Raw genomic sequence first — 26706 nt, forward strand, 5'->3', positions numbered from 1 at the left:
CAGGATGTTGACATTTTCTGATTACAAATTATCTAGTTATACAAACTACATCCACAAATCTTCTGCAACCAGTAGGTTGCTGTGAAAATTAAAAACAAGTCATACAGGTGTTGGTTGAATCTATGCTCAAAATAGTGATTTAAACTATATTAAAAGAACGCTAATAATTGCAATTTCCCCTCATCTTGTAAAATCCTTTGTGTCGATATCAAGGTTTTTTTCCATTTAACATGCTTAAGGATAAAAAATGGATAAGAATATAGCAGGAAAAGCCAGCATTGCTGGCTTTTCTCATGTCCTCTTCTTACATGAAAAAAGGAACATTGTCTTGTAACTGCACTTTAAACACAAAATCCAAACCTCAAACTATAATAACAGTGAAATCCCTCTAGTCATTATAGATTCTGGATTATGCCTTTTATTTGCAGACAAAAAGAAGATTTTTTTTTTAAGTGCAAAACAAACTTTCCTCATGGCAAAGTTTTTAGTACCATTAAAGGTAGTAATAAAATACTAATTTAATTTCAGTAACTGAGAAAGTATTTTCAAATTTCATCTTGCTTATTATCAAAGACACATATGCCAAAAAGAATTTGTTAACGCACATACACATGGTATTTGAACAGTTATACAATAGATTCAGAGTATGCTACTATTAACTGAAACATCTATCAAAAGACTCCAGCTCTTCTTTCAGACTATCATTAGGATGGCATGACTTGACTACAATAACAGGAGTCTCTTTTCAGTTATAACTATGAAGAATTTCTTATGAGGGAAAATTAAAATATTTAAAGCCCTAAAAATAAAGATAATTGAGGAAATAATTGAGATTTACTGAATTTAGAAATTATTCTGACACTAGAAACTCAAACAGATCACAAGTCATAGTGACACTGGATTTCTGTCACTAAGCATTCTGTGTTTATTATTAATGCTTCTAAGGCCTTAAATGCCAATCATTTGATGCTACTTCTAGCTAAAACTGTTATGATATATATAGGTATTGATTGCTCATGCAGCAGTAACAGCCAACCTGTGCTGGAATGCAGGCAATAATGTTCCCATGACAAATAAATCTCGAGAGCAGACTTTAAAAAGAAACAACCCTCTAACATACAATGGTTGTGAATAAACACTTCAGATTATATTTAACAAACTTTGCTGAGAAGCCATCAATTTTCAACCCTGATAATCTAATAGCACATTTATACTACAATGAAATTCTTTAGCAATAGCTTCGAATAAGCTAATTTGGGTACTAATGACTATGCAATTACTCCTTCTTTGTATCCCACAGAAGCCAGACCAACCCAGATGACATGGTGCTAGCACCAAGTGCTCCAGTTCCACCAGATGTGCTCAGATCACATCACAGATGGCATTTGCAGCTGCATTTGCCAAAACACAGGGAGGTTTTTTTGCTCCCTGCCTCTGGTTGTCCATTGCTCTTGCTTACTTTATCCTGCTTTGGCAAAATGACAAACCTTGACCTTCAAAGGGTCTCAGCTCATTACAACGAGAACAGCAGAAGTCAGACAGCCCTATGTGGCTAATATGGAGTAATATACAATTACAGAGGGATCCAATGAGCAGGAGACATGGAATAAGGGATGGAGAAAGTAGCACTGATGGGAGTGAGAGAAAGAGAAATAAGAATTCTGCCTTTGTCTGCAGTGATATTAAATGTCTCCATGAATAGGAAACTGCAATTTGACCCACTAACTCATAATTATCTTGGATTTGTGTGTGTGAGCTATCATCACACCTGTCTGTAGCACAGATCTATGCAAGGACACTGAACAATGGCTTTTCTTCCCATAGTAGGTTTTCTAATGAAAACTAAGTAACATGAAAAGAAAAAAAAAACAGCATTATATAAAAGAAAATCTAGTAAAAAATGTCTCAAAGCAAGGTCCTCATAAAAGTTGATACTTTAAACAGAAAATGCAGTTGAACAGTTTTATCACTGCATATAATATGTAATTGTTATAATTCTCTCCTGAATTGAGAAACATTTCTTTTCTGATAATGAATAAAATTTTCCAGGAGCACACAGAAAGAAATTGAAACTTAATTTGTTTTCATTTACCAACTGCAAGCTAGAAAGATGATTTGTCATTTCTTGTTTTAGAAAATTATGTTGATAAGTTTATGGGCATGGTAGCTATATAAAAATTATGGCATGGCATATGTAAACGACAAAACAGGAAATTGAATGCCACTTTCTTCAGCAAGCTCTCTCAATATCCTAGGATTTTCTTTTTTATCATCCCAACCATATTTATGCATATCAGCAAATTTCCTTTTGGCTACATCTGAAAGGCAGCTGCAGATCTTAATGCAAATATACACAGAACTGATCTTGGACCTATCAGCTAAGGAATGGACAACCATTAAGGGTATCCAGCTTTTTGAAGCTGCTAGTGCAGCTCATTTGAATTGAAGTAACTGGGCAAACCAAAGAAGGCCAACAGCTGCAAGACAGAAACGTTTTCTAGCCAAGGTCACTTATTGCTTGAGATGAGTAATTCTCCCAAGCCTAGAAATGAATTGCTTAATTGGGCTGTTTGAATATCAGAACTAAACAATCCATTTGCAATGTTCACAGCATAGGAGAACAGATAATATGGGAAGCTCAAAGATACTGGTCTGGAAATTAAGTCCCTACCAGTCTCAGAAAAAAGGGATCTTTTACCAGCTTGGATGTTCAGTCAGAAGAGCAATGCACATCAAAAAAGTCCTATCTCCATGGGATTCACTCCTTGATAAATGATGTAAGAAAGCTTTTAATTCTAGTAGATAGCCCTTTGTATCACTAGGACTCAAACAGCTTCTAAGAAAACATTTACTTCAACCAAGCAAACATACGTGCACAGAGGTATGTCTCATTGATACCCAACATATGACACCCAGAAAATGCAACTAGAAATTATATAACACCCTGTCTATTACACATGCCACAGAGGAAGAGGCAATAAACTGTGCTGGCAATTTCGCTTAATATCTAAAAATCTATTTTGAAAATTTTACCATCAAAATGCATTAACTTATTATTCCTTTCGCATAGTCATTTGCAAAAATCTACAGTACAAAAAGTCTAGCACATTTTTTCAAGAAGAACTTCTTATACATAGATTTGAGAAAGAAATCTCTCCTATATGCCAAAAGAGAATCTTAAGAGGAAAATTATATAAGTTATAACTGAATAGCAACATCAGAGTTTTTTTCTTTTCTTTCTCTCGTGCAGTGGAGTATGTGCCATTTTCAACTGGCACTTGACTTTTTATTTCTAATCGATAGAATTCCTGGAGACTGATCACAAAAAAGCCCACATTTACACTGCTGTTTTAACTGATTAAAAAGGTAACAAGGCATTAGTTTCACAATGGAGATTACATGGAGAAATGTATATCCAGTATGAGCAGTATAATATATGTACTATAAAAATTTAATTTGTTATAAAAAGACAATGCATATCTTATTACAAAGTTGATAAGAGCTGGAAATAAATTATGCTTATTATAGAATTGCTTATCTGATTCTCCCAACACTACATAATTTCTACAGGTAGAAACATGCAAATAGTAATCAAAGAAATGGCAAAATGACTGCCAAAATCCCACAAAAATACCATTGTAAATGGAGGAAGACATTGAGTATCCTACACACCTAATTCTTTACCTGTTTACATTATAGGTGTTTAATCTCAACTGTTTAATTATAGCTGTTTCAGCAATACAATGCAAGGAACAAACTGAAGCTTGCTAAAGTGCTAAAATGTTTGATGTGTTTTTATATGACGCCTCTTGCAGCGCATGTTACAAAGTACATTGGCAAACAGAAACTTGCAAAGTGCTTTCAATAGCAGGGGCATCATCTCCCAGATTAGGAATGGAGAGGTACCAAGCAAACAGTAAACATGCTTCACAGGAAATGCCTCTGAAGGGTATAACTGCTATAAGACAGGTTAAAATGTGCATTGATCTGCTCATGCCTCTTGAGAACAGTGAAAACAGCAGAAAACTACTCTCTTAATGTACTCCCAATGCTGAAAATTCATACTCTTCATGTAAGGTTTTTATATCCTCTAGCAATCTTATTAAATAGCTAAGTTTCTCTTCCCTTGTGTCTTTATATTACGTATGACAAAATAGAATTACAAAAATTAAAGCTCCTGAGATCAAAAGGTTTAAGCCTTAGCTCTAAAATATGTTTTGTACTGTGAAAATATGGTTCTTAACCTTCTTCAGAAAACAAGAAAAAAAACAAAATGAAAACTTGAGTTTACTTTTCTGAAACTGGCTTTTTACCTCTTACCAAGAAGCTTGTATGCTTTTCTGTGGCTTCTATAATTTTACCCCTTCGTCTAATACAATTTTCCTTTGCTGCAACAACATTTGGTGCTGGCATGTTTGTTTCAAAAGGCCTTTAAATTGACATAAGGATAGGAGGGTGGGGTTTTTTTTCTGTATGACAATGTACAGGTTTAATAATGACAATAAAATACAAATCATAGACAACTTTCAGTTTCAAAGTAATATTTAAAACTTATTATGCTGGGTTTCTCTAGTCTATCAAGCTTTCTGACAGGATCTTTTTTCAGACCTACACTTTATACATTGTATAATGTACCAGTGCAACACAACTGTGCTTCTTCTCTACACATTTGATCCTCAAAGTTCATTTGTCCCAAAGCACTAGCATGATCAGGAAAAGACATTTTTCTATTTAATAAAAAAATTGGTTTACTGTAAATGTCTGTCCTTCTGCTGTCTTGATGTGTATTTTATACACTAGCAAACCAGTTTACCTGACCTGAAATACAACAATATTACAACTTCTTCTGCAATGAACTCTCTCTGGGATCTTGTTTGCTCTGCTAAGGCAGTGCAAAAAAAGTCTTTAGAGCAATTAAAAAAAACCAGTCATCTCTTACAGGACACAGATTAAAAGCACTGCTCAGGAAAAAGAATAATGTCAGATATGCAACTTGGAACCAGAGTACATATGCAACTTACACACTGTATACTTCAGGGTGCACATCAAATGAGAACAGAACACATGCAATAAATGTTAAGGTACAAGATACCTAACACTATTTTTTCTTGACCTGGCATCATAAAATATTATTCATATTGGTGATTCAGATGGAAAAAAGAAATTACCCAGCTTCTGATGCTTACACACGTTTACAGAGCTTATACAGATCTGTAAAAATGCCCTAATTACTGCTGGCATCTAGCCTAGTGAATTGACACTATGAGTACTGATATTTCTTCCTAACCTGATGCAGTATGGTTCCTGGATCCGTCCAATACTGTTAAACTACTACTCAAGTAAGTTAGATTATTACAAGTTAGTGAATCATCATCAACAAAATTCCCAGTCAACAAAAAGAAATTAATTACAAAAACCTTATAAGTAGCAACAGAGAGAATGCTCAAATTCAATCACACTATATTTGCACATTACCACTTCAAGAAATTTGAAATGCTAATTTTGTGAACTAAAAGCATTTTATGTTGCCATTCTTATAGTAACAACAGATTAATGCATGAAAAATGCATAATCATGCAGTTGAATGGCCCACATAATCATACCATTGATTATCAATTACAGTAAGGATGGAAATTTTCATAATTTAGTAGTAATAACACTGTCTTTATTGTAAATAATTCCTTGGAAATCAAAATTCCTTCCAGAGAGCAAGCAAAATCTGTTGCTTACAGCAAGACTACAAAATACTTTAATCAAGTTACTTTAATCAAGTCACACACTGAAGTGCTTTAAGATGAGATTAAAATAGGAGTTGCAGTGTACTGTAAACACATTAGATTTTAAAATGCAGTCATTTTTGAAACAGTCAAAAAAGAAATCTTAGAAGGCTTTCAGTTTTTATTCCACACATAATGCAATCTTCCCACAATATCAGAAGTCAGCCTGAAGATGTTATACTACATACATATTGTATGTAAGATACATATATTGGAAAGGATAGAGTATTTTTGGATTTTCAAATTTGAAATGTTTTTGCAATAAGTTAGAAACATTCCAACCTTAAAGTTCAGGTCTTATCCCACACTGTTGCTTATTTTCTCTGTTCTACTGTAAGACATGAATAGCCCATAGTACAAACTCATTAAACGAGTCTGTGTAGATAAGTCTCATTGACCAAGAATGAAGTATTAATATTTCTCCAACTTTACAAGAATAAGCATGTATATAGTAGAATATTCACATTCCACTGCCACTTAAGAAGCCACTTTAATAAAACATTGCCCAACATACTTATAATCCCTTTAATACACTTGAGAAACATCAGCTCAACATTCCCAACTGCTTGGAGAACAAAGTCCCTTCTTCCTCAGACACAAGGATGACATGAAGCTATGCAAAGCAAACTTCCTACCAAGTTCCATGACACATCTCATAGCTTGACAGAAGCAAGGCATCTGAAAAGCTAAGTTCTCTGCCAATTTAAATACGCTTCTGCTGAAAAATAAACTGGTTTGTAACAGGCATTAAGAACTTGATATGGAAACTGTGGATTGCCAAATAGCTATAAGACCATAGCATTATATTCAACAGCATCCTAACTCAATTCTGTCCTTTGAGCTCTTCCTTAATAAAAATGTGCTCTGTGGATTTTAAGCACATTGCATTAGAACAAAATTAGTTCACTAGGATTTTTTCATTTTATATAGTGTCTTGCAAGAAATGGTATACTGTCTGATCATTTGATTTTGCAAGTAGAAGCAGTTTTCCATACAGACAACATTCAAGCCTTATTTTCAGAAAATGCTGCTCCTAGAATTTCAATCCAATCAAGAAAATAATGTTCTACAGCCAAGTCATCAAATATAATTAAAACCAGGAAGTTTCTGTCCTGGCAGCTGAAGTACATATCATATTGATGCAGTATGTACATATGCATGAAATACATACATATATATTTCAATTAATCTGTTTTCTTAGGTTTGCATTTGGTTTCTCTCTCTAGTGGTAGGCATCTCAATTCACCAGGTATAATAAAACAAAAAGAACCCCAAAAAATATCCACAACAAAATCATAAGTGTTAGAATTGTGAAACAAAAATTAAGGTGATAAATTTTATGTTTAAATGTTTTCCACTAAACAGAGATTTACATAATATATAATTTTGCACAGAGGTACTGCTCAAATACTCGAAAATAAGTACTGCAAAACGAACATGTGCATTTTAAAGAATAATTTTCAGAGAAGAAAGGTGGTGTAGAATTAAGAAATCCAACTGAGGAATAGGAGACCAAGCTTTACCCTCAAGCTCCCTCTTTTTTTTTAATACTTAAGCAGGAGCAAGCACATTCTCTTTGACTCAGATACTGTATCTGTTTAAACAAAAAAATAAAACTTTATAGCAACAATGTTTACTAGCAGTGCTTAATAGCCCACAACGCAAGTCCTTTAAAATTGGCAGCAGTATCCAAATCATGACCTTGACTATGTTACGACCTTATCCTAGAGACATAATAGATGCAGACAAGAAAAATACTGTGACTGTCTGCCCACTTTAAGAAGATTCAGATATATGCCCCCATTATTATGTGTGAATGAAAAAAAAAACTACATAGAAGAATTTGTTATTTAGTAAAAACAATTAGTAGCTTACTGTTCTAATCACTCATACTGCATGAACTGTACTGCTAATTTGCTTGTCTTGTTTGGCTCTAAAACATGTTTAAGGATTTCCCCCTTTAACTACAAAATATGTAAATCACTTAAAAGTACCAATCACAGTTCCCATTTTCTTAAACCCAAACCAAGAAGGAAAAAAAAAGATGTTAGATACAAACAGTTGTTACCTTGAACATGCTGATCAGAATAAATATTCAACCTAGGAATTTGTCATATTTAACCCACTAGAAGGAAAAAATGTGCAAACAGATTAAATATCACTTATTTAATTTAATCTTTATGTAGAAAAATCCTAAGCCAGCTAGACTTCTTTTATTTCAAGAATTCACTTTAAATGTATATTTTCTAATTAAAATTATTTTGTTGCATACAATTAACATTAAGAATTGGTTTTACTGATGACTGAAGCTCTTCTCAAAATGTGGAATATTTTGGTACTGACATAGGACTTAAACTTCAATTCTCCAAATACACAATATCATTAGGACTCACTTAAGGAAAATAAAAGGATTTTAAGCAGCATGTCAGCTGAATGGACATACAATCTATTAACAGAGCAATGAACTACACTAAAAAACATATTCTATTATAGCCTGAAAAATTCTAGGCAAAACCATTAAAATAAGCTCTAATTTTGAAAGATATTAAATCTATGATACAGCAAGATGCACGATTTTAAATACTTCTTTGATTTCAAAAACTCTACTATACTAAATCTTAGACAGCATTTTTTCCATTTCTGTTCAAATTCCCAACATTATCCATCTATATTTTAGACTAAAATGGCTTTGACCAAGGGAATAAGCACAACAGGAGAGGAACAGAGAGCCCTTGGTTCAGTTTTATTTCCCATAAGACAGCATATTGTCTAAATAAACTGGCATCTTTTCAGATATTGAAGAGTTTCTTCAGGATGTCATTGTTACCTAAAGAAGAACAAATGACGGAGAGCATGTTTCTGTTGTATACTTCTCAGAAAAATATTGAATTCAAGACAACTGTGGAAATGCCTGTGTTGTTAGGAGTAGGGCTTTCTTGGTTGGGTTTTTAAAACTTTAATAGCTGTAAAATGGTGATATCAGTTTGGTACAGAAGCATAGTACATAAGCTGAAAGCATGACAGCACCTTTCATATTAATTCAAGGAGTCCTGATAAAGTTGTACAGTTGATTACAAGATTCTCTTTATTATACAATGTTAAATCACTGTTAAGCTGTAATTATGCTTGTAAGAAGTCCAATGTCATAATTTCAACAGCTGTAAAAAAAACAAAACCAGAAAACCACTAGTTCATAGAACACCAGCTATTTTAGTTTGGTTTAAAGAAAAAAAGTCATAATTCACAAAAGAAAGAAAAAATAAATAATAGATTTTAATTATTTAATATACACTGAATCCCCATCCCCAGGTTACTTTTGTTAATTTTGATTTAGTTTCTGGTATGTGCAGGTAAACCAATAAATAAAACTAATAAATTTAGTCTCTTACTGTTAATGAGCAGTACAAACTCATTAATTTAAAGGATTCATCATGCTTTCCAAACCAAAAAAATTGTACATAAGTTTCAGATAATCATCTAAAGTATGTGAATCAGAAAGAAAAAAGAAATCTAAGGAAGTCTTAAAAACATCTTAGCTACAGTTTGATCCCATATCTTACCTTCTCTTTTTTACAATGGCAGCCATATTTTTATGAATGCATAAAAAGATAATGTCAAATGAAAATGGTTCCAGAAAAATACTAAATAATTACAGCAATGCATGTCCAGTAAGATATTTCCAGTTTTCCGATTAAAACAATTCCACAGGGCAAGATTTCTAAATGATTTGGGTTTATTTCCATTCTTCTAAGACTCTGAACGCAGGTTCATTTTGGCAAAGTTTAAAATAACTTAGAAGTCCTCCCTCCTCCTTCCCCCATCACATTAAAAAAACCAAGCATTATTTAAAGGGCAAGAACACTATTAAGAAGAAATAAATTCTTTTATTAGTAATGATATTTCAACTTGATGTACTTTGAAGCCCACTATGAAAACCAAGTAGTATGAAGAGTTTCTCTGAAATCCTTCAGATTCCTTCCTGTATGTATACTTAAGAGAGTGTTCTCTCTAGTAGATGCTTCCATTCAATAAAAGCTGACCTGAAAATGCCTTGTGATGTTTCTTATTGCCACAGAAAGGACTTTTGTTCATACAAGGGCAGTATCATGCAATATATGAGAAAAAGAAATTTAATAAAAAGAAAGAAACAAAGCTGAAAGGACAAAATTAAGCTTAAAGTTGTCCTCAAAACAACATATGTACCTTACTATTAAATGAAATATAATAGGTCATAGCAGAAAGATTCCACGCTATTTTGATTTTCACTGGTTCCCAATCTCATACTTTTCCTCAGTTTAATAACAGATTGCTCAGTGTCAGTATATTTACACTCAATGTACTACACTGTTTCTTATTTTAAATTTTTACTCTTTCTGCTTTAGTGTTCCTGATTCAAACAAAAATTGGACTTACTGACTGTAAAATGGGAAAAACAGGAATATAATTTGAAAGATTAGGTTTTGTCAAGGCAAAGTTTTACCTACATTTTTAATCTTCTTTTATATAAAAGGCTCTTCTGAGTTTATATTATCCACAGTACCTGAATAACAGATAATCCTGACTGAATCTAACAGAAAAAAAAAATAAAATAAACTGATGTCTTGCTTCAGGAATCACTTATCAAAATCTTTGTAAATTTTACTTGTATACTGTGATGAAACTAGAGGTAACCAGTATGATTCATCAAGTTATTGAGTTGACACCATCACTAAAGCCAGCTAAAATTTAAGTCTTTCAAAATTTGGTTTTTGTATCCTCAAATCTAAGACAAGCACAATGATAAATGCATGAGTGATAAACCTAATACATAAAGAAAAACACCACATGCCCGGTAAAGTTTTGTGCTTGTGACAAAAGCATCTAACATTAGTCTACCACAGCTCAGGACTACAACTGTTACCTTCTTAAGCTTTACTTAGCAGTATAATGTATACATATATATATATATATATATATATATATATATATATATAGTAGTATAGGAATATATATTGTACCTATATAAGAGAAATTCTAAATATGTAATAATTCAAATGTGATTATAGTGTTATCTCAGTAGACACTGAGAATAAGTACAGAATATATCCTGCATCACCTGGGACTTTGCATAAAACAGTATTTGCAAAACATTTTAAGATAAATCAGTCTATAAATAGGAGAAATGCACTTCCTTTTCTTACATCACTACAGCAATACTAACAATGTTTCATTAAAAAAAGAACAGATATGGTCTTACCAAATATGTCAGGTCTTATTTTGCTAAACATTTATTTGTTGACTATTGTGTCTTCCCTGAAGTAGCAGTATATTATGCTGAAACAAATGAACTGTGCAGACTTTGTGTCCACTGCCATATAACTCATTATGTCTAGCTTATATACATGTCAGTATATTCGAAGATTTTCTTGGAAAGGCAACTAAAGTAAATCTGAGTTTATAAAATCAATGGGTCCACTCAGGATCAAATATAGACTCCCAATGATTTGAATGATGAGTTTTTCAGACTACACAGTCTGGCTAGATCATACAGAAATGCAATAAATGAAAGAAATTTGTGCCAGATTTTGGGTACAATTGCTGACAATGGCATTAAAAAAACAATACAAATAAAATTCTTGTTACCTAAACTAATTTTTAAATTGATCTTAAGAACACCATGGCATGTTCAGTGATTCCAGAATTCAAATTAAATTCTTAGTTAAGAATTTGGAACTTAGGCATTTTATTTCCTTGGAACTTTGTCTATTTTGTTAACATATTGAATACCTAGTGCAATGCTAGTGAAATAAATTTGATTGTAAGACCAAAATCACTCTAAGAGGAAAAACGGAATCCAAGTTGTTACTTACTGAAATATCCCAGTGTGTAGCACAATAGATTAACTGATAGATTATTTAATTACTTTGTTAAATAATGAACTGTATGCAAAGTACCAATCTGCAAACCTGAAATCAGAACTCACATCCTCTTCAGTTATTCTGTATTTATAAATATTGCTAGACTTCTGAATTTCTAAACTCTCCATCATTATACTCTTACCAATAAGCGAAGACAAATGTGGCTAATCTTGAAGCATCACCAGATAAACTTCTGCTACTCTGTATACAATCCTGAAACTGTGTTTCACAACTGTATTTTTCTTCATTCCTTATTTTCTCATTCATGAATCTTTATGTTAGCTTACTAGTTTTTGTCAGGATTATACCACATGGACAGGCAGTTTATACCACCTCAGGTACCACTGTGATAATGTTAACACTTCTACAGAGACTCATAAGGAGGTTCCAAAAGCCTACAATATCTTAGGTATTTACAAATGCTTTGATGAAGGGAAAAGACAAAAAAAACATAGCTAAAAGTTTTAGTAGACCTATAGAAGCTAATAAAACTTCCTTAAACATGTTCATCAACAAAGCAATTTAAATATTTATGCAACCTACCTTTGATATGTCCATCATAAATCTCTATTTTTACTCTTTCTCTCAAAAAAATCCCATGAGTAAACTACATTATCAGATCCACAGAAAGGAAATTAACCGATTAATTTCTTGAGAACACAATTTCTTTGTATCATTTTAATGTGTTTTATGTGAACTTAAATTAATGGAGTATTTTCAGATTAAATCAGGTACTCAGACAAGTGGTTTGTGTCAGTGGGGATAGTCAACCACATCCATGTATATTCATGATTATTCACAGAATCTGACAAAATGCCCCATCTAAAATCTGCATCATTCCAACATAACATGTTTTCATCCATTTGGTCAAATTTGACTGAATTTCCATTTTATTTAGCAATACCGTAAAGTGTGTTAAAAAAAAAAAGTGAAATACTTTTTTTATTAATTAAATATATTCTGCTTTCATTTGATTTATTCCTGCACCTGGAATTTGCCCATAATTTCATTACTGGATGCCTTAGCATTGTGTAAGTACTTCCATTTTTTATGTTTAAGTAAGAAAGGCCAACCAACATCCTGTATCCTTAATTTAAATCTTTTATCATTTTGATGGATTGCTTTCTTCTTTTGGCTTAACATCTTTTTTATGCTTTTAGCTGTGTTTTCTTTTTTCCATCTGGGAGAGATAGCTTTTCCAATCCTCATGTTCAAGTAATTTATCCATTAAACTATTTACATGTTTACATTCTATGATTTGCATCATAATCAAGACTAGGCTTTTAATTCAGTATGTAAGAGTAAACTTCTAAAGTATTCAGTATATAAGAATAAACTTCTAAAAAATAACTGATTTGGTATAATGAAAGTCATAATTTTCAAATTAAAAAGAAAAATCTAAGTTGACATGACTGTAAAACAAACCAATTAAATTCATGTGGAGATGGTAAATCCATTATTCTTGCATACACTGTCATGACATGTGCATGTCAAAAAAGAAATAAAACCAAAAAAACCTCATGTGATTTACAATACCATTGCTCACCACCAAGCAATGTCCAGCCCCTTCCCCAGCTGCAATTGGCTCCTCCCAGACAATTCTCCTGTGTTTGTACACTGGGAATAATGTTGTAATATATGGAATTTCCCTTTGCCAGTTCCCCTGGCCTGGCCATGCTCCCTTGCAGCTATTTGTGCACCTTCTCACTATTAGAGCATGGAAAACTGAGAAGTCCTTGCCTTAAGGTGCAACAACTAAATCATCAGTGTGTTATCAACATTACTATCATATTAAATCCAAAATACAGCATGTTTCAGCTACTAGAAAAGAATTAACTTTGTTCTTGCCAGAAACAGGCAGTCTTGTTTTTGCTACAATTCACAAAACACTTTCAATAATAAGTCAGCTACTAGAAGCTATAACTACACTTACTAAAAGTTTACTCTTATCTGAATCTACATCAATCAGCATAAAGTGACAACAAGCAAAATAATGAAAGAGAATACTTATTCTGTCCAGTTATAACAGTATGGAGTCCTGGATAAAGGCCGGAGCAAGATTTCTGAAGAAAACCTAAAAGGTGACACCTTTCTTTCAAAACTGAGGGAACAGAACACAATGAAAGATCATACCATGACACAGTGAGCTGTGCAAATAGCAGTCTAACTCAGCCTGCTTTAGACTCTTGTATAATCCCTTTTTGTCCAGGTCGTGCAATGTCCCAGATGGTACAGCTGGGAAATAATTTCTATATCCACTGTGCATGATGTAAACTCGTGTTATTCAGCCACTGTATTGGTTTGAAATACAGCTGATTGCATTTGCCTTTTTTTGTCAGCAAGGGAAAACAAAAAAATCACAAACGAAACATTATTCTTGGTTATCACTAGCCCATTGCAGTTTGAAATAACTATTTGATAAAATGAATGTGCCATAGAAATTACAATGGAATTTTAAATTATTTCTCCCTTTTATTAACAAAAATGGAACCAGTAACATACCTCTTTTTTCTCTGTGAACCTCTTCCAAAAGTTTTTCTTGGGTTTTTATCTGTTTAAAGAGAGACTGATGTTCAGTCTCCTTAATCTGTGTAAAGTGCTTGAGCTGTTCTCGGCTTTGCAGCAAGTAGCATCGCAGCTTTTTCTCCTTACTTTCTCTTTCCTTTACCTCCTCACACAGCCACTGAAGCTTAGTCTACATTAAAAAAAAAAAGAGGTACAATAAAAAGTAAAGAATTCTAATAAAAATAAGAGGACATAAATGTTCACTGACCAAATTATCTTTGGAGTCACAGATTACTCGTTTGTAGCTATTATTATTATTAATTAATAATAATAGAGAGCATTCAGATATATTAAGAGAACATAAGTTGATTTTCAAGAGACCCAAAAGACATATTTTGTTTGATAATTGTATGTGAAAAGTGATTTTCTTTTATATTAATTTATTTCTTTTAAATCAGAAGCATAAATTTGCTAGGGTAGATATGGAAATTCACATTGAATTAGTGCACATATAGACAATAAGAGATAGGCCTTCCTTTCAGAATACCTTTTTCTCTCTATTTTATGTTAACAGAATTTAAAGTATTTCTCCTTTCTAAAAAAGTTACATCAATCCTTTCTAGTCAGCAAAAGTCAATATTTAAGGTTCACTCAGAGGAGAAAAAGATCTCATTGATAAGGTTGTGATCAATATAGTAAATCTAGAAGTGATCAAATGGAATACTTTCACACAGCCTATTTAAAAACAAAAGAATATAAAAGTGGCATTTTAAGCAGTCATTCATTCTAAACTTCCCTCTAGCAGCTAAATAAACTTAGGTGAGAAATGTATGCAAAGTACTATAAGGTACTCTTTGAAAGTTCTTTTTAATAATATGTCAGTGTCCCTTTCTCAAATGAAGAAAATACTTCCTCCATAACATTTCTCCTTTGATTCCAATCTTAGCTCTATTATCTATAGTGGGAGTCTTTTCTTGGTCTACAAGTCTTACACTGATCACATACCATGAATAACCTTCTCTTACATGCAAACATTTGCAATTTTTTTTCCTTAAGTCAATTCTTCTGTGGTTTTGACCTTTGTACATGAAGAAAAAAAAAACAGTTGTTTTCTACAGTTTGTGATCTATTTTGATCATGAGAAATTGACTTCTTTTAAAAGATACTGGGTAAGAAGTGTGCTATGTATGTGAGCTGAGGGAGCTGGAGGAAAGCTGCAAAATGAAAGGCAAGATTTATGAGTTAGTCATCACCTTGAAGATGTTTTCAAGCATGTGTGCCCCCACATCATAGGATTTGAAAGCTTCAACAGGGAAAGAAAAATTCTTCATTTTCCAAGAATTCAATCTAATATATTTTAGACTGAATAAATACTAGCCTTATTTAAAATCATTTCTAGCCTTGTAATAATGCTGTAAGAGAAACTTAACTTGCTGACTACATTCTCATGCTTTACTTGTCTGAAAAAATTTGAACCAAACCTAAAGGCTATTATTGCTCTTACTTCTATGCCTTTTTTTTTGTGAAAACAACATTGCTGTTTATTTTACTACAGACATGGCTATTTCTTGTTGATAGAAACATTTTGAAAATTACTCTATCAGTTGAAATAAGTCTGGAAATATCAGACTAATTGCCAAAGGAATGCTTTTGTATTTTTCCTTTTACCTTTGAAGTGCCATCTTAAATGGACTTTCAACTAAATCAGACCCATCTATTCACAGACTCATCCCCTCACTCAACTGTTAGGCCTAGAAAGGACTTGAAGAATCATCTAGTTCCAACCCCTGCCATGTGTAGAGACTCCTCCCACTATACCATCAAATGCTGAATATTAGCTTACTCAGTAAAATTCCAGGAGGTTTGACTATTACCTTTGTTTCTGCTAACCAGCGATGAGGATCATTCAGTACTGTTGGTGTAAGGGATATTGCCTATGAAAAAGCAGGCGACAAAGAAAGAGATATAAAATGGGAATTAGACATAGAAGAAAGTCTGTTCTGCTTACTAGAAATCCATCAAAGAAATACTCTTTTTATTAAGGAAGATTAAGTGTAATGCTTGACTTCTCTCAATACAAATATTTATCCCTCAAATTCCTCCTGCTTACCCAAGTTGCAGCAGCAACATCTTGAAGTAAAGGGTGAAAATTTTTGGAAATCTGGGCAATACCTGAAGTACTGGGTAGAGGAACAATATTATAAAGAAAGCTTCTTACCTTTACAAAAAAAATTCATACCAGGACTACAAAACTAACTTTTTTTTTTCACATTAGCTGTCTAGTTAAATATTCACATTCAGAACTGGTTTCAGTTTGCCACTGAGCAAAAAAAGCTAGGAGAACTGCATAAAAAAAGGATCTGCTAAACTTTATCCAGGAACCAAAAACTCTGCACAAGGTGAGAAGCAAGTCCAAGAAGGCATGGCTCAATGATCAAAAAACTGGCAATTACAGCAGATTACAAAATTTACTTTAAAAAAAAGACAGATCTGAGGGTCTTTTTTAGATAAGGATACAGAGGAGAAAGCTTGTTTGTGAAAAACATTTTCTTAGAATTCTCATCTAGTTTTGTGCTGCAATACCCCAACTCCATATGTTAGTTTTTTTATTTTTTCCCGATTTGACACCATTTCTCCACTATATCAAAAGCAGCTCAGCCCTGTCAAATGACCAGGAACTACAAAGTATTCTCTGTTTAAATAGCAAGACAAAAAAAAGATGTCATCTGAGTGTACTCAGGGGTGCAGCTAAGGCTAAAAAGCCACTAGGTCAAGCACTTGTAAGTGTGGCAACAAGCTGAGTCAGACAGTCTGTTCTCTTTATTCTCAGAAACATAAAATGTTGATTTAAGAGGATTAGTCACGTAGAATTATATGGAGGGAGGAAGAGTGGTTACTGTACCTGAGGAGCAAATGAGAATGCTCAGAAGAAAAGCTACGGGGAGACAGGAATTGCAGGAGAAGTAGTAAAATAGAAAAAAAAAAGTTACAGCAAGCTACCAGTTTCTTGAAAATTTGAGTCTGAGTTTTCTGGATACAAGGACCTGCTCCTCAAAAATGGAGGCTATAAACTCTTTTCATTTTCAGTATTCAGTTCTCTACATAAAAATCAAAGCATCCAAGTGATTTTTCAACAAGAAATTTTCATTTTCTTCCAATTTTAAAAGCATTTTAGGTCTTTCTTAAGGACTTCCCAATTCTAGGACACAGCCGAAGAAAGCCTACTTAAAATCTTTGGCTAATAAAGGGTCCTTTCACACAAGCAAAAGGAGAATTATTCCTCAAAAAAACCACCTAGCAATGTCCCTCTGTACCAGCTAAATATCCATAACTCTATTAGAATGATTATCCATGCAACAGTGACAACAATGCATACACGTTCCACTGCAAACTTGATTAAGAAAAGAACAAAATCTACAGCATATTTAAAACTTAGAATTACTTTAAATTTCTCCATGGAGTCCCGAGAAAAGATTTCACAAGCAGCATCAATTTCACTTCCTATCATGGAGAGAACAGATTGCTGTTCCATTTCTAAGTGACGCAGCTGATCTTTAAACTGCAGTCTGGCCTCACTCATCTTTCTCAAATGATCTTCATTGCTGATCTGTTTTTCCTGGAGTGAAAAAGAAAAAACAAAACAAAGATAAATAATTGCATTAATAATATAACATATGTCATTAGCCATTTATCTTTCAATCTCACCATATGCATACCATAATCACAATAATCACACCATATTCAGTCATGCTAAGTTCAACTCCTTGCCATGGAAAAATAAAACCTTTTAATATCACTTTTACAGTTCCTCCCTTGATTCTCCTTATTACCCTGTAAATCAGTTATGAAGAAACTGCTACCAAATCCAAACTCAACAATCATAAAGCCTATTTTCAAGGTCAAAAATAGATGTTCTATTACAAATCTCCTCATGAGGAGAAAAAGAGTCCAGAGCAAATAGTCCCATTATTATCTTTTGAACTGAATCTGTTCTAGGCATCTAATCACTATCATCAGAAAAGAGATCCTGAAGGAAAATTTTATTGGCAGTAGATGTGCCCTCAAAGGAAAACTACTCAAAGAGTATCTTATAGGATAGTGAGTGGCACTGAGGAAAGTATTTTATGTTCTCATCTTATGTCAGAAGGTTTATTAAATATATTACATGTTTTTTAAATTCAGATTCTCTTCTTTTATATCTATGTTAGACCTGCCATAAAATCAAACAAAACTGCTGCTAGATTGCACAAAATATTGAATTATGAATCATATAGAAAAACCAATCTTGTGAGAATATGTGAAGTTGAAACACACCAGTCTGCTGCTGAGATCAGGAGGATGTAATGCAGCAAAGGACAAACGTTTTAACAGGTAAATTCCAATGTGTGCAAGTTGTACCAAGAATGATGAGAAGAGCAAAGATTTCAAAAATTTATTAATTGTGGATCTCCACAATGACAAGACACAACTGTTCGAAGTCTGTTTGTTGGAAATCTTCATACACTGCTCTTATGAGACACCAATGAGGAGTTAGGTAATTTCTAACACCCAAGTTCATGAATGGAATACATACAGAATCACAGAATCATTTATGTTGGAAAAGAATTCAGTTATCATAGCATCCAACTAAAAATCCCATACTGCCAAGTCCACCACTAAACTGTATCTCTGAACACCACATGTAGATGTCTTTTGAACATCTCCAGGGGTGGTGACTCAACCACCTCCCTAGGCAGCCTGTTCCAATGCATGAATAAATTTTTCCTAATATCCAATCTAACTCTCCCCTGACACAGCTTAAGGCTATTTGCTCTTGTCCTATCACTTGCTAATTGGGAGGCAAGACCAACATCCACCTTGCTACCTCCTTTCAGGTGGTTGTATACATGTATATGTATAGGTATTATTTCTACTAGGTGTTTCAATATAGGTGGCTTACAAATGTGAAACACCCATACTTGATAAGCAGCCTGATTTTTTCACTAAATTAATACAGAAATATTTGAGACAGTAATTATTTCAAACTGAAGAAATAGTAAGATTTTTTAAGATGGACAGGTTCCAGTATTTCTGTACTATAAAGATGGGAGTTGAAATAACAGTTTTGACCTAAATTAGTATTCTGAAAGTAATAAGATTGCACTATATATATTTCTAGTGCCAGTATTCTGTTATCTCACTATTCACTGAATGCAGTCCATCATGTCAAAGTTCATTCCCAAAGAACATGACTAAAACATTCTACATAACTTTATTTTTTTATTTTTTATCTGCTTGATTTTCTGAATATGCCAACATTCCTTATCATTCTACATCCAGAGCCTTCAGGAGAAAAGAAGTCACTAATGACTCAGAAGTGCACAGAAGGAAAAAGAAAGAAACCAACCCTTTTACAATTAAGCTATGCTCCTTCACCTTTCATGGAAAAAAAAATAAAACTAAGGTAGCTATAATACCTATGCCTCTTTGAATTAGTATTTGCATTAAGAACAGAATATTAAAATTATAAAAAGCATGGGAAAGAAAAGAATGTACTCTGTAACACAATAAGCTTCTGCTGCATTGCCACAGTAGGAGATTTCTCAAGAGGTAATAATATTTCCCCCATGCTAACATACCATTTTGACAATCCACAAACCCAAAATAGCAAATATTCTCTTAAGTTAACCACTAATGTAATCCAACAGAAGTCTCCATCTGCCTTTACCTTCAACAGCTGAGACTACAGGATTGCATGCTTAAAAACTTACCTTTTTCAGTTTAGAGATAAAAGATGATTTCGATGTAAAAAGAGTGTCTTCCCAATATTAGGTAAGGTTGGAGCTAATTCACAACAGACTACAGAACCCCATGTACATTCCTATAAACACATTCTCTTAATAATAGATATTACAGAACTAAAATGATAATGCAGAAAAAATACATTTTTGAATTTTCATTTCAAGTATTCTTTAGTAGTCTGAAAAGCTGAGCCTTTAAACCACTTTCTGATAGTTTAGCAAGCTAAAGAAATGCCAGGTTTAACATTTTTCTATCTCTATACTATAAAAGCAAACCCCAAAAAACCAAAAATCCTCCATCCCAACATTAGTTAGCATTTCTTTTCTTAGGCTTACATTGCATGTCTACTCCAAATTACCTCTAAATTATTCATAGCTCCACTGCATCTTGAAGAAAAATATTAAGAAAACTAGAAGTGGTTGATTAAACATTTGTTCGTTACCTATATTAGAGATCAGGCAAGCAACATGATTTATATTTCTAATCCTAAATATTATTAGCAAGTCTTTGGAGGGATACAGTTCATAATACAGCCAAAGCATTTTTGTCTTCTTTAATTCATATAGAAACTGTGTACTATGGCATGACTGGGTATATTGTTTAATATATAAATGATGGGGTTTTTTAGGTTTACCATCTATTTCCATAATCCATCATTTATTTTAGGTATTTATCAGCAGAGAAACAAATCATGGTTAAAATCAGTTAATGTTACCTTTTTCTCCAGTTCTTGTTTTACAAACTCACATTTCCATTTTAGTTTTGTATTTTCTTCCTTGTTTTGGGTTAATTCTTTCATCAATTTATCATACTCAGTTTTTATTTTTTCCAGTTGTCGACACTGAGACTTGACTATGTTTTTCTCTTCTAAAAGTTCCATCTGATGGTAAAGGGAAAACAGATTACAAAGTCACTGTATGGGTTATTTAAAAACACACGCAAACTCTAAAGTTTTTAAACAGTGGAATACTGTTGCCAAATGATAAATGTATAAATGTAATTAAATTAAGTTCTACTAAGTGCAATTACTTATCTGAACATGGAAAACATGCATCACAGAGTTGTAGAACCATAGAGTGTTTTAAAAGCAGAAAACAGAAGTCTCAGATTCTTCATTTCAGCTCTGCTACACTCATCAGCTTACATCATCCTTAGAAGCCTAGTATTTATGCAGCTTTTCCATTACTAAAATAATTTGGAATCCGAAAGTCTAAAACTATCCTTTAATTTCAGGAACTAATACTAAATTTGTATCTGCAAGGAAACAGTAGCAAAGATTTACTATTTTTAAGTTCTAGAAATGTGTGGGTTTAGTGCTATTACTTTGTGTGATTAATGCTATTCATGAAACTTTGCAGAGAAAAATGAAGAAAACATAACTATCTAGAAAGCCCCAAAATACTGAGTAAATAATGTATATTTCTTTCCAGTGGAAAAAAAAAATCACTGAAAATGAAGTATTTGAGAAATGCTCGACAATATCTAGAAAATTTAAAAAATACAACTAAGAAGCAAATTAACACACACATTAGATGAAGTGTGGGATGCAGTTAAACACAAAAATAAACTTGCAAAATAAATTTCTTTCTGAGGAAAAGCAAAGATTCTATTTTCCAATTACACTGTGAAAATGACTTCTGTGAGGAAGAAGGGGAAGGAAAGAAGTTTTATGAATTAATTTCAACACTAAATCTAGACACAAATTTAGACACTAAGCAGATTACAGAAGCTCCTCCAAAGGACAATTTGAGATAGAACTTTGGCATCCACAGTCTACAAAGACTTAAGACCACAAAGACAAGCCTGCAATGCTCAAAACACTTTCTGTTAATATTCTTATAAAAATCAACTTTTCAGTTCCTACTAAAGGTAATTGTATTATAATATCTATGCAGATGGAGACAATCCAAGAAAAAATCCCTTACCTATATTACCCTTGAGACACAGAAGAGAAAGTTAATACTGATTAATTTCCAGTAAGGATAAGGTAGGTATGACTATAATTTAATTGATCTTTATTGAACTCAATTTCAACATTTAATAATATTCAGGGAAAAAATAGATGGTACATTTGGAAAATGTATAAAAAACTATTTAAAAAGAAATATACACATATACAATTTTATATGTATAGATACATATCTCTATGTAACCTTAGACTGAAGATCAATACTTCAAATACTTCCATACTGTCAGGCAGTAGGAAATTTTGTATGTCATCATTCTAAGAAAACAAACATGTCTTTAAAGCAAGTGAGGGTATGCATTAAAATTAGGGGACAGATTCAGACCTTCTGAGCACAGAGACAAACAGAGATCACTAAGCAAACCACTTGAATACACCTAGTGTATCTACCCTTTTAAATACCACATACAGCATCATACAGGCATTGGTTGGGAATCATTTAGGATGTTCTACCAGAAACCAAATTAAAAGTTAAAGCATCAGAATCTCAGTAAGATCCTTCTTAACACTGCTATCTCAAAAAACTCTATGTTCTTCTTTAGTTCTATTGCATCATACAATATCTTTATTTACCTTCCCTACTACCCCAAAAAATCCTTAACCACTTAATAATTTTTCAATCCAGTGCTGCACTACAGAAAACGAGGTAAAAATGAGGCAGAAAATACCATAGAGAGGAAAGAACAAAATCGAAAGTTACTTCCTTTTAGAATCTATGCAGAAGTTAGTCCTCTAAACACAGGACTCTGTACCCTTGATTTCCTGGAAGTAACTCATAAATGCATCCTCTTAAGTTTAAGGTTTTGGTTCCTACAAATATATTAAATTTCCCTTCACTCCTCAAGTCTCTCTCAACTGACCTTTATTTTTAAAGCTTAAACTATCTTTGGACAGGGTATGTATATTCCGTTCCAAAAACGGTTACAAAAGTTGGACACAGTTGAGGCATAAATAAGGTAAATTATTACTGTAACAGTAAAAGACAGCTGGTTGCTAGAAAAAAATCTTAGTACCCTAAAAAACAATTTAAAAGTTTAAAAAAAATCCAACTTTTTCTGTTGGATTTCCCTAAACACTACTTTAACATCAAAATATTTTTTTAAAAAAGTATGTTTAAGTTAAAGTTAAGTTTACCTTAATTTGGAAGAAAAGTATGTCCATAAAATTGAAATCCAAATGCAATGTAATGATGAGTTCAGACAAAAAGTAACCAAATCACCTGCAGGATAATATGTTCTCATCAGATCTTCCTAGAGATGCATATGATTTTCTATTTCTTTTCTTTTACAGTCTCTCAATCAAGAGAATCTTGCGCATTATCATTTTATATACTTCTAAAAAATCTGCCTACCCTAAAATCTCAGAAAATTCATCTCCCTCAAACCTTCTGCTCTTAAAAAAATATACGTAGATTTAGGATGCAGGGGAAGTTATGGAACTGCAAATGAAATATGGAAGTGATTTTTTTTTAATACTGTAAAATCAGTAAAAATAAAAAGGTCCTAACTGTAGGATTTGCCATTTCATAGAAAAACACAGTCACAATCAACTTATTTTCTCTTATTAGTATCCAGAATACACTTTCTTTCTCTCCACTTGATAGCAAATGTACACTCTTAATTTTCAATGTCAAATTGCCAAATAAAAAAAATCACTTTTGGACAGACCACTTAAATAATGCTATATACACTAAAAATAAGTCTCCAGTGTTAAGCACTGCTGTCAAAATACTCCATTTTAATGATCCTTCTACTAACAACCACTTAAGGGGGGTTTTTATTGCTGTCTTCACTTAAAGGTTTCTATGTTACCAACTGCTTAAGAATTATTATTAAGTCATGAATGATACATTAAATAACTTAATACTAGTCCCAACAGATATTCCCAAGGGACATCACTCATCATTGCTGTACATCAGGACTCCATCTGGACTCTGAGCCATTGACTACAACACTCTGAATATGACCGTTCAGCCAATTTATTATAATCTATCTAACAGGACACCCATCAAATCCATCTCTCTCCAATTTACAGAGAAGGATGTTGTGGGGCACTGTGCCAGACACTTCGCAGAAGTCCAGACAAATGATAAAATGATAAATTACATCTGTAGTCCTTCCCTTGTTCACTAATGTAGTTACTCCATCAGAGAAGGTCAGACAGGACATGCCCTTGGTGAAGCTGTGCTGGCTGTCCCAAATCACCTCCCTGTCCTCCATGTGGTTTAGTGTCACTTCTAAAAGTTTTTGTTCCATGATCTTCGCAGGAACAGAGATGAGGCTGACAGGTCAGTAGTTCCCATAGTCCTCCTTTCTAGCCTTCTAAAACATGGTGTCCTGGGGTGACTGTATGGTACAATGCTTCCCCCTGTCCTGACCTGGGACTTCACTTGCCTACCATATTAAAAACATTACAGCATTGTCTATTTCCTTTTATTTTGATCATAGACATATTTATTCTACTGTTTTCGAACTAAGATTTTGATCTAAAACTGGTATTGTTACATTTTTTTATCCCAAACTTTGAACTTTTACAATGGCCTGCAATAACATGGGTGTTAAGTGCTTTAAAGCCCATGTGTTATTACCTTTATCATTCAATGGCATGGGCTGTGTGTGGGTTGTGTGGGAGGAGGGGGGAGGTCTGACACTGGAATTCTTCACAATAAGTACCTTTAGCATTCTAATCTGAGCCTCTGCATCATCTTTTTCTTGTTTAAGGAGTTTCATGAGTTCTTGAACATTTTGTTCATGTTTGATTTTCACATTTTGTAACTCTGATCTAAGATCTCCCAACTCCTGTTGGTGAATTTCTCTTTCCATCTTCAGTTGCCTGTTAGCGGAAATCATCTCTTCATGACTAGATTCCTGCTGTTTCTGGAGGTCTGAGAGGCTCTTAAGTAGCTCCTTTTTGGCTTTCTCCTCTTCTGCTATTCTGTTTGTTAGTTCCACACGTATGGTGCTTAAATTTTTTACATCTGCTTGCATTTCTAGGAGCCGTTCTTGGTCTTTTGTATGAAACAAGTTAATAGTTCCAAGTTCTGTCTTCAAGTGTTCCTTCTCAGCTTGCATTTGATTTTGTAAAACTACTTGCTTTTTCAACTCATTTTCCAATTTTTTGACAGTACCTTGAATTTCTTTGATCTCTTCTTCAAGAGATACCTGGTGTGACTCCATTTCATGCAGTTTTACCTCTTTACAGTGGAGGAGTTCTTCCTGCTGGGCTCTCTTTGTAAGCACATCATTCAGCTCTTTCCGCAGGTTTTCTATTTGGTTTATAGCTGAGAGAAGCTGACTTTTGAGATCATCTTTTTCTTTGAGGGCCTAGGAAAGAAAAAAAAAAATCCATTCTGTTCTGAAGTAATTAAAGGCAATTGTTGGAAGGATATCCTTAGACATCAGGAATGTCTATGGAACAATTAACCTATGAATGTGAAAATATACATTTTTTGCATGCTACGAACTCAGTTTAAATGTACGTGGTGTTTCTTTAAATTTAGACACAGATCATGTGCAATCTAAAACTTGGACTTGTCCTTAAATTATCTAGCCTTCTAAGTAGGGATAGTTTTGGTTAATTCCCCGCTTCTCATACTCTTCTCTTTGCAGACTGAGAAGTGTTTCTTTATTGGCTCCTCCAAATAGCAAGATGGAGAAAATGAGGTAATAAGAGTAATGCAGCAGCATACAGGGATGACTACTGGACATACACACGATAACTACAGTCCATTCCATATGCTGACTTATTTTGTTTGTTTTCTAAAATATTACATATGAAGTATACCAACTTTAAGTTATTTTTGAAGTTATGCACAGTAGATGAATTAGTAGCAGTTAAAAGCTTGCTTCACTTATCCAGCAAAGCCAAGAAATAACGACATCATCTCTCAAATAAAAATCAATCACAAGTAATGAAAATTCCACTGTTTTCCTAGGATCTTAAGGGTTTGGGTGGTTTTTCCAACGCTGACATATTTCATGTTAAAATTACCACAGAATCACAGAATGTGTAAGCTTGAAAGGATCGCAGTGGGTCGTCTGGTCCAACCTCGCTGCTCAAGCACATTTATCCTAGTACACAGGCACAGGATTGCATCCAGATGGTTCTTAAATATCTCCAGTGAGTGACACTATGCAACCTGTTTGGGCAATCTGCTTGGATATATCAGATTCTTTAAACTGACTTAATAAATTTTTACTGAATTTTACTGAGCATTTTCACCAATTCCATAGGCAATGTACATTTCTTATGGATATAGCAAAATTACTTGGAATAATCCAGAATAAAAAGGCAATTAGGGTTAAAAGTGTGCAGTTGAAAATAATAAAAACGATTTGCAATTACATCAAGAATAAGCAACACAAAGCAAAATACAAATATAATAAATTGAGGACGTGACTGATGACCATCATGAGGTTTTCTGGGGAAATAACCTACCAAGCAAAAAGACCCTCCTACACCTATCTTGTAATACTGCTTGAAGGATTTGGCTAAAAAAAACAAAAATACCACCAAAACCCAAATGAAAACAGAACTCCAGTAAAATTTCAAACTGCAACCCACAAGTTACTTGCTTTGAGTATGTTTTCTACGTTACATACTTAAAAGAACATATATTTCAAAAGATGTTAGAAACTCCACTGTCAAACAATATTAAGGACAACCACATGGGTAAAATCTAAACCAAAATTATCCCAGTAACTCCAAAAGAATGAAACCTAAACCATCTTTCTATAGCCCATCCCTTGTTTGCCAATATTTCAAAAATCTCAAAATTGCA

General features: G+C 33.3%; 1 protein-coding gene across 3 annotated transcripts in view; it reads right to left on the minus strand.

The window, feature by feature from the left end:
* Nucleotides 1–26706, minus strand: part of CEP128 (centrosomal protein 128) — a 209145-nt gene that overhangs the window by 147361 nt on the left and 35078 nt on the right. For all 3 annotated transcript variants that reach the window (XM_088167434.1, XM_088167433.1, XM_014869832.2), the window contains exons 15-19: nt 24599–25249; nt 20676–20840; nt 17622–17795; nt 16054–16113; nt 14177–14369 (exon numbers count right to left, since the gene is read on the minus strand). In XM_088167434.1, coding sequence (XP_088023560.1) covers nt 14177–14369; nt 16054–16113; nt 17622–17795; nt 20676–20840; nt 24599–25249 — 1243 coding nt within the window. The remainder of the gene's footprint in view (nt 1–14176; nt 14370–16053; nt 16114–17621; nt 17796–20675; nt 20841–24598; nt 25250–26706) is intronic.

The sequence above is a fragment of the Sturnus vulgaris genome, chromosome 6 (assembly GCF_052056855.1).
Source record: "Sturnus vulgaris isolate bStuVul1 chromosome 6, bStuVul1.hap1, whole genome shotgun sequence".
Classification (NCBI taxonomy): domain Eukaryota; kingdom Metazoa; phylum Chordata; class Aves; order Passeriformes; family Sturnidae; genus Sturnus; species Sturnus vulgaris.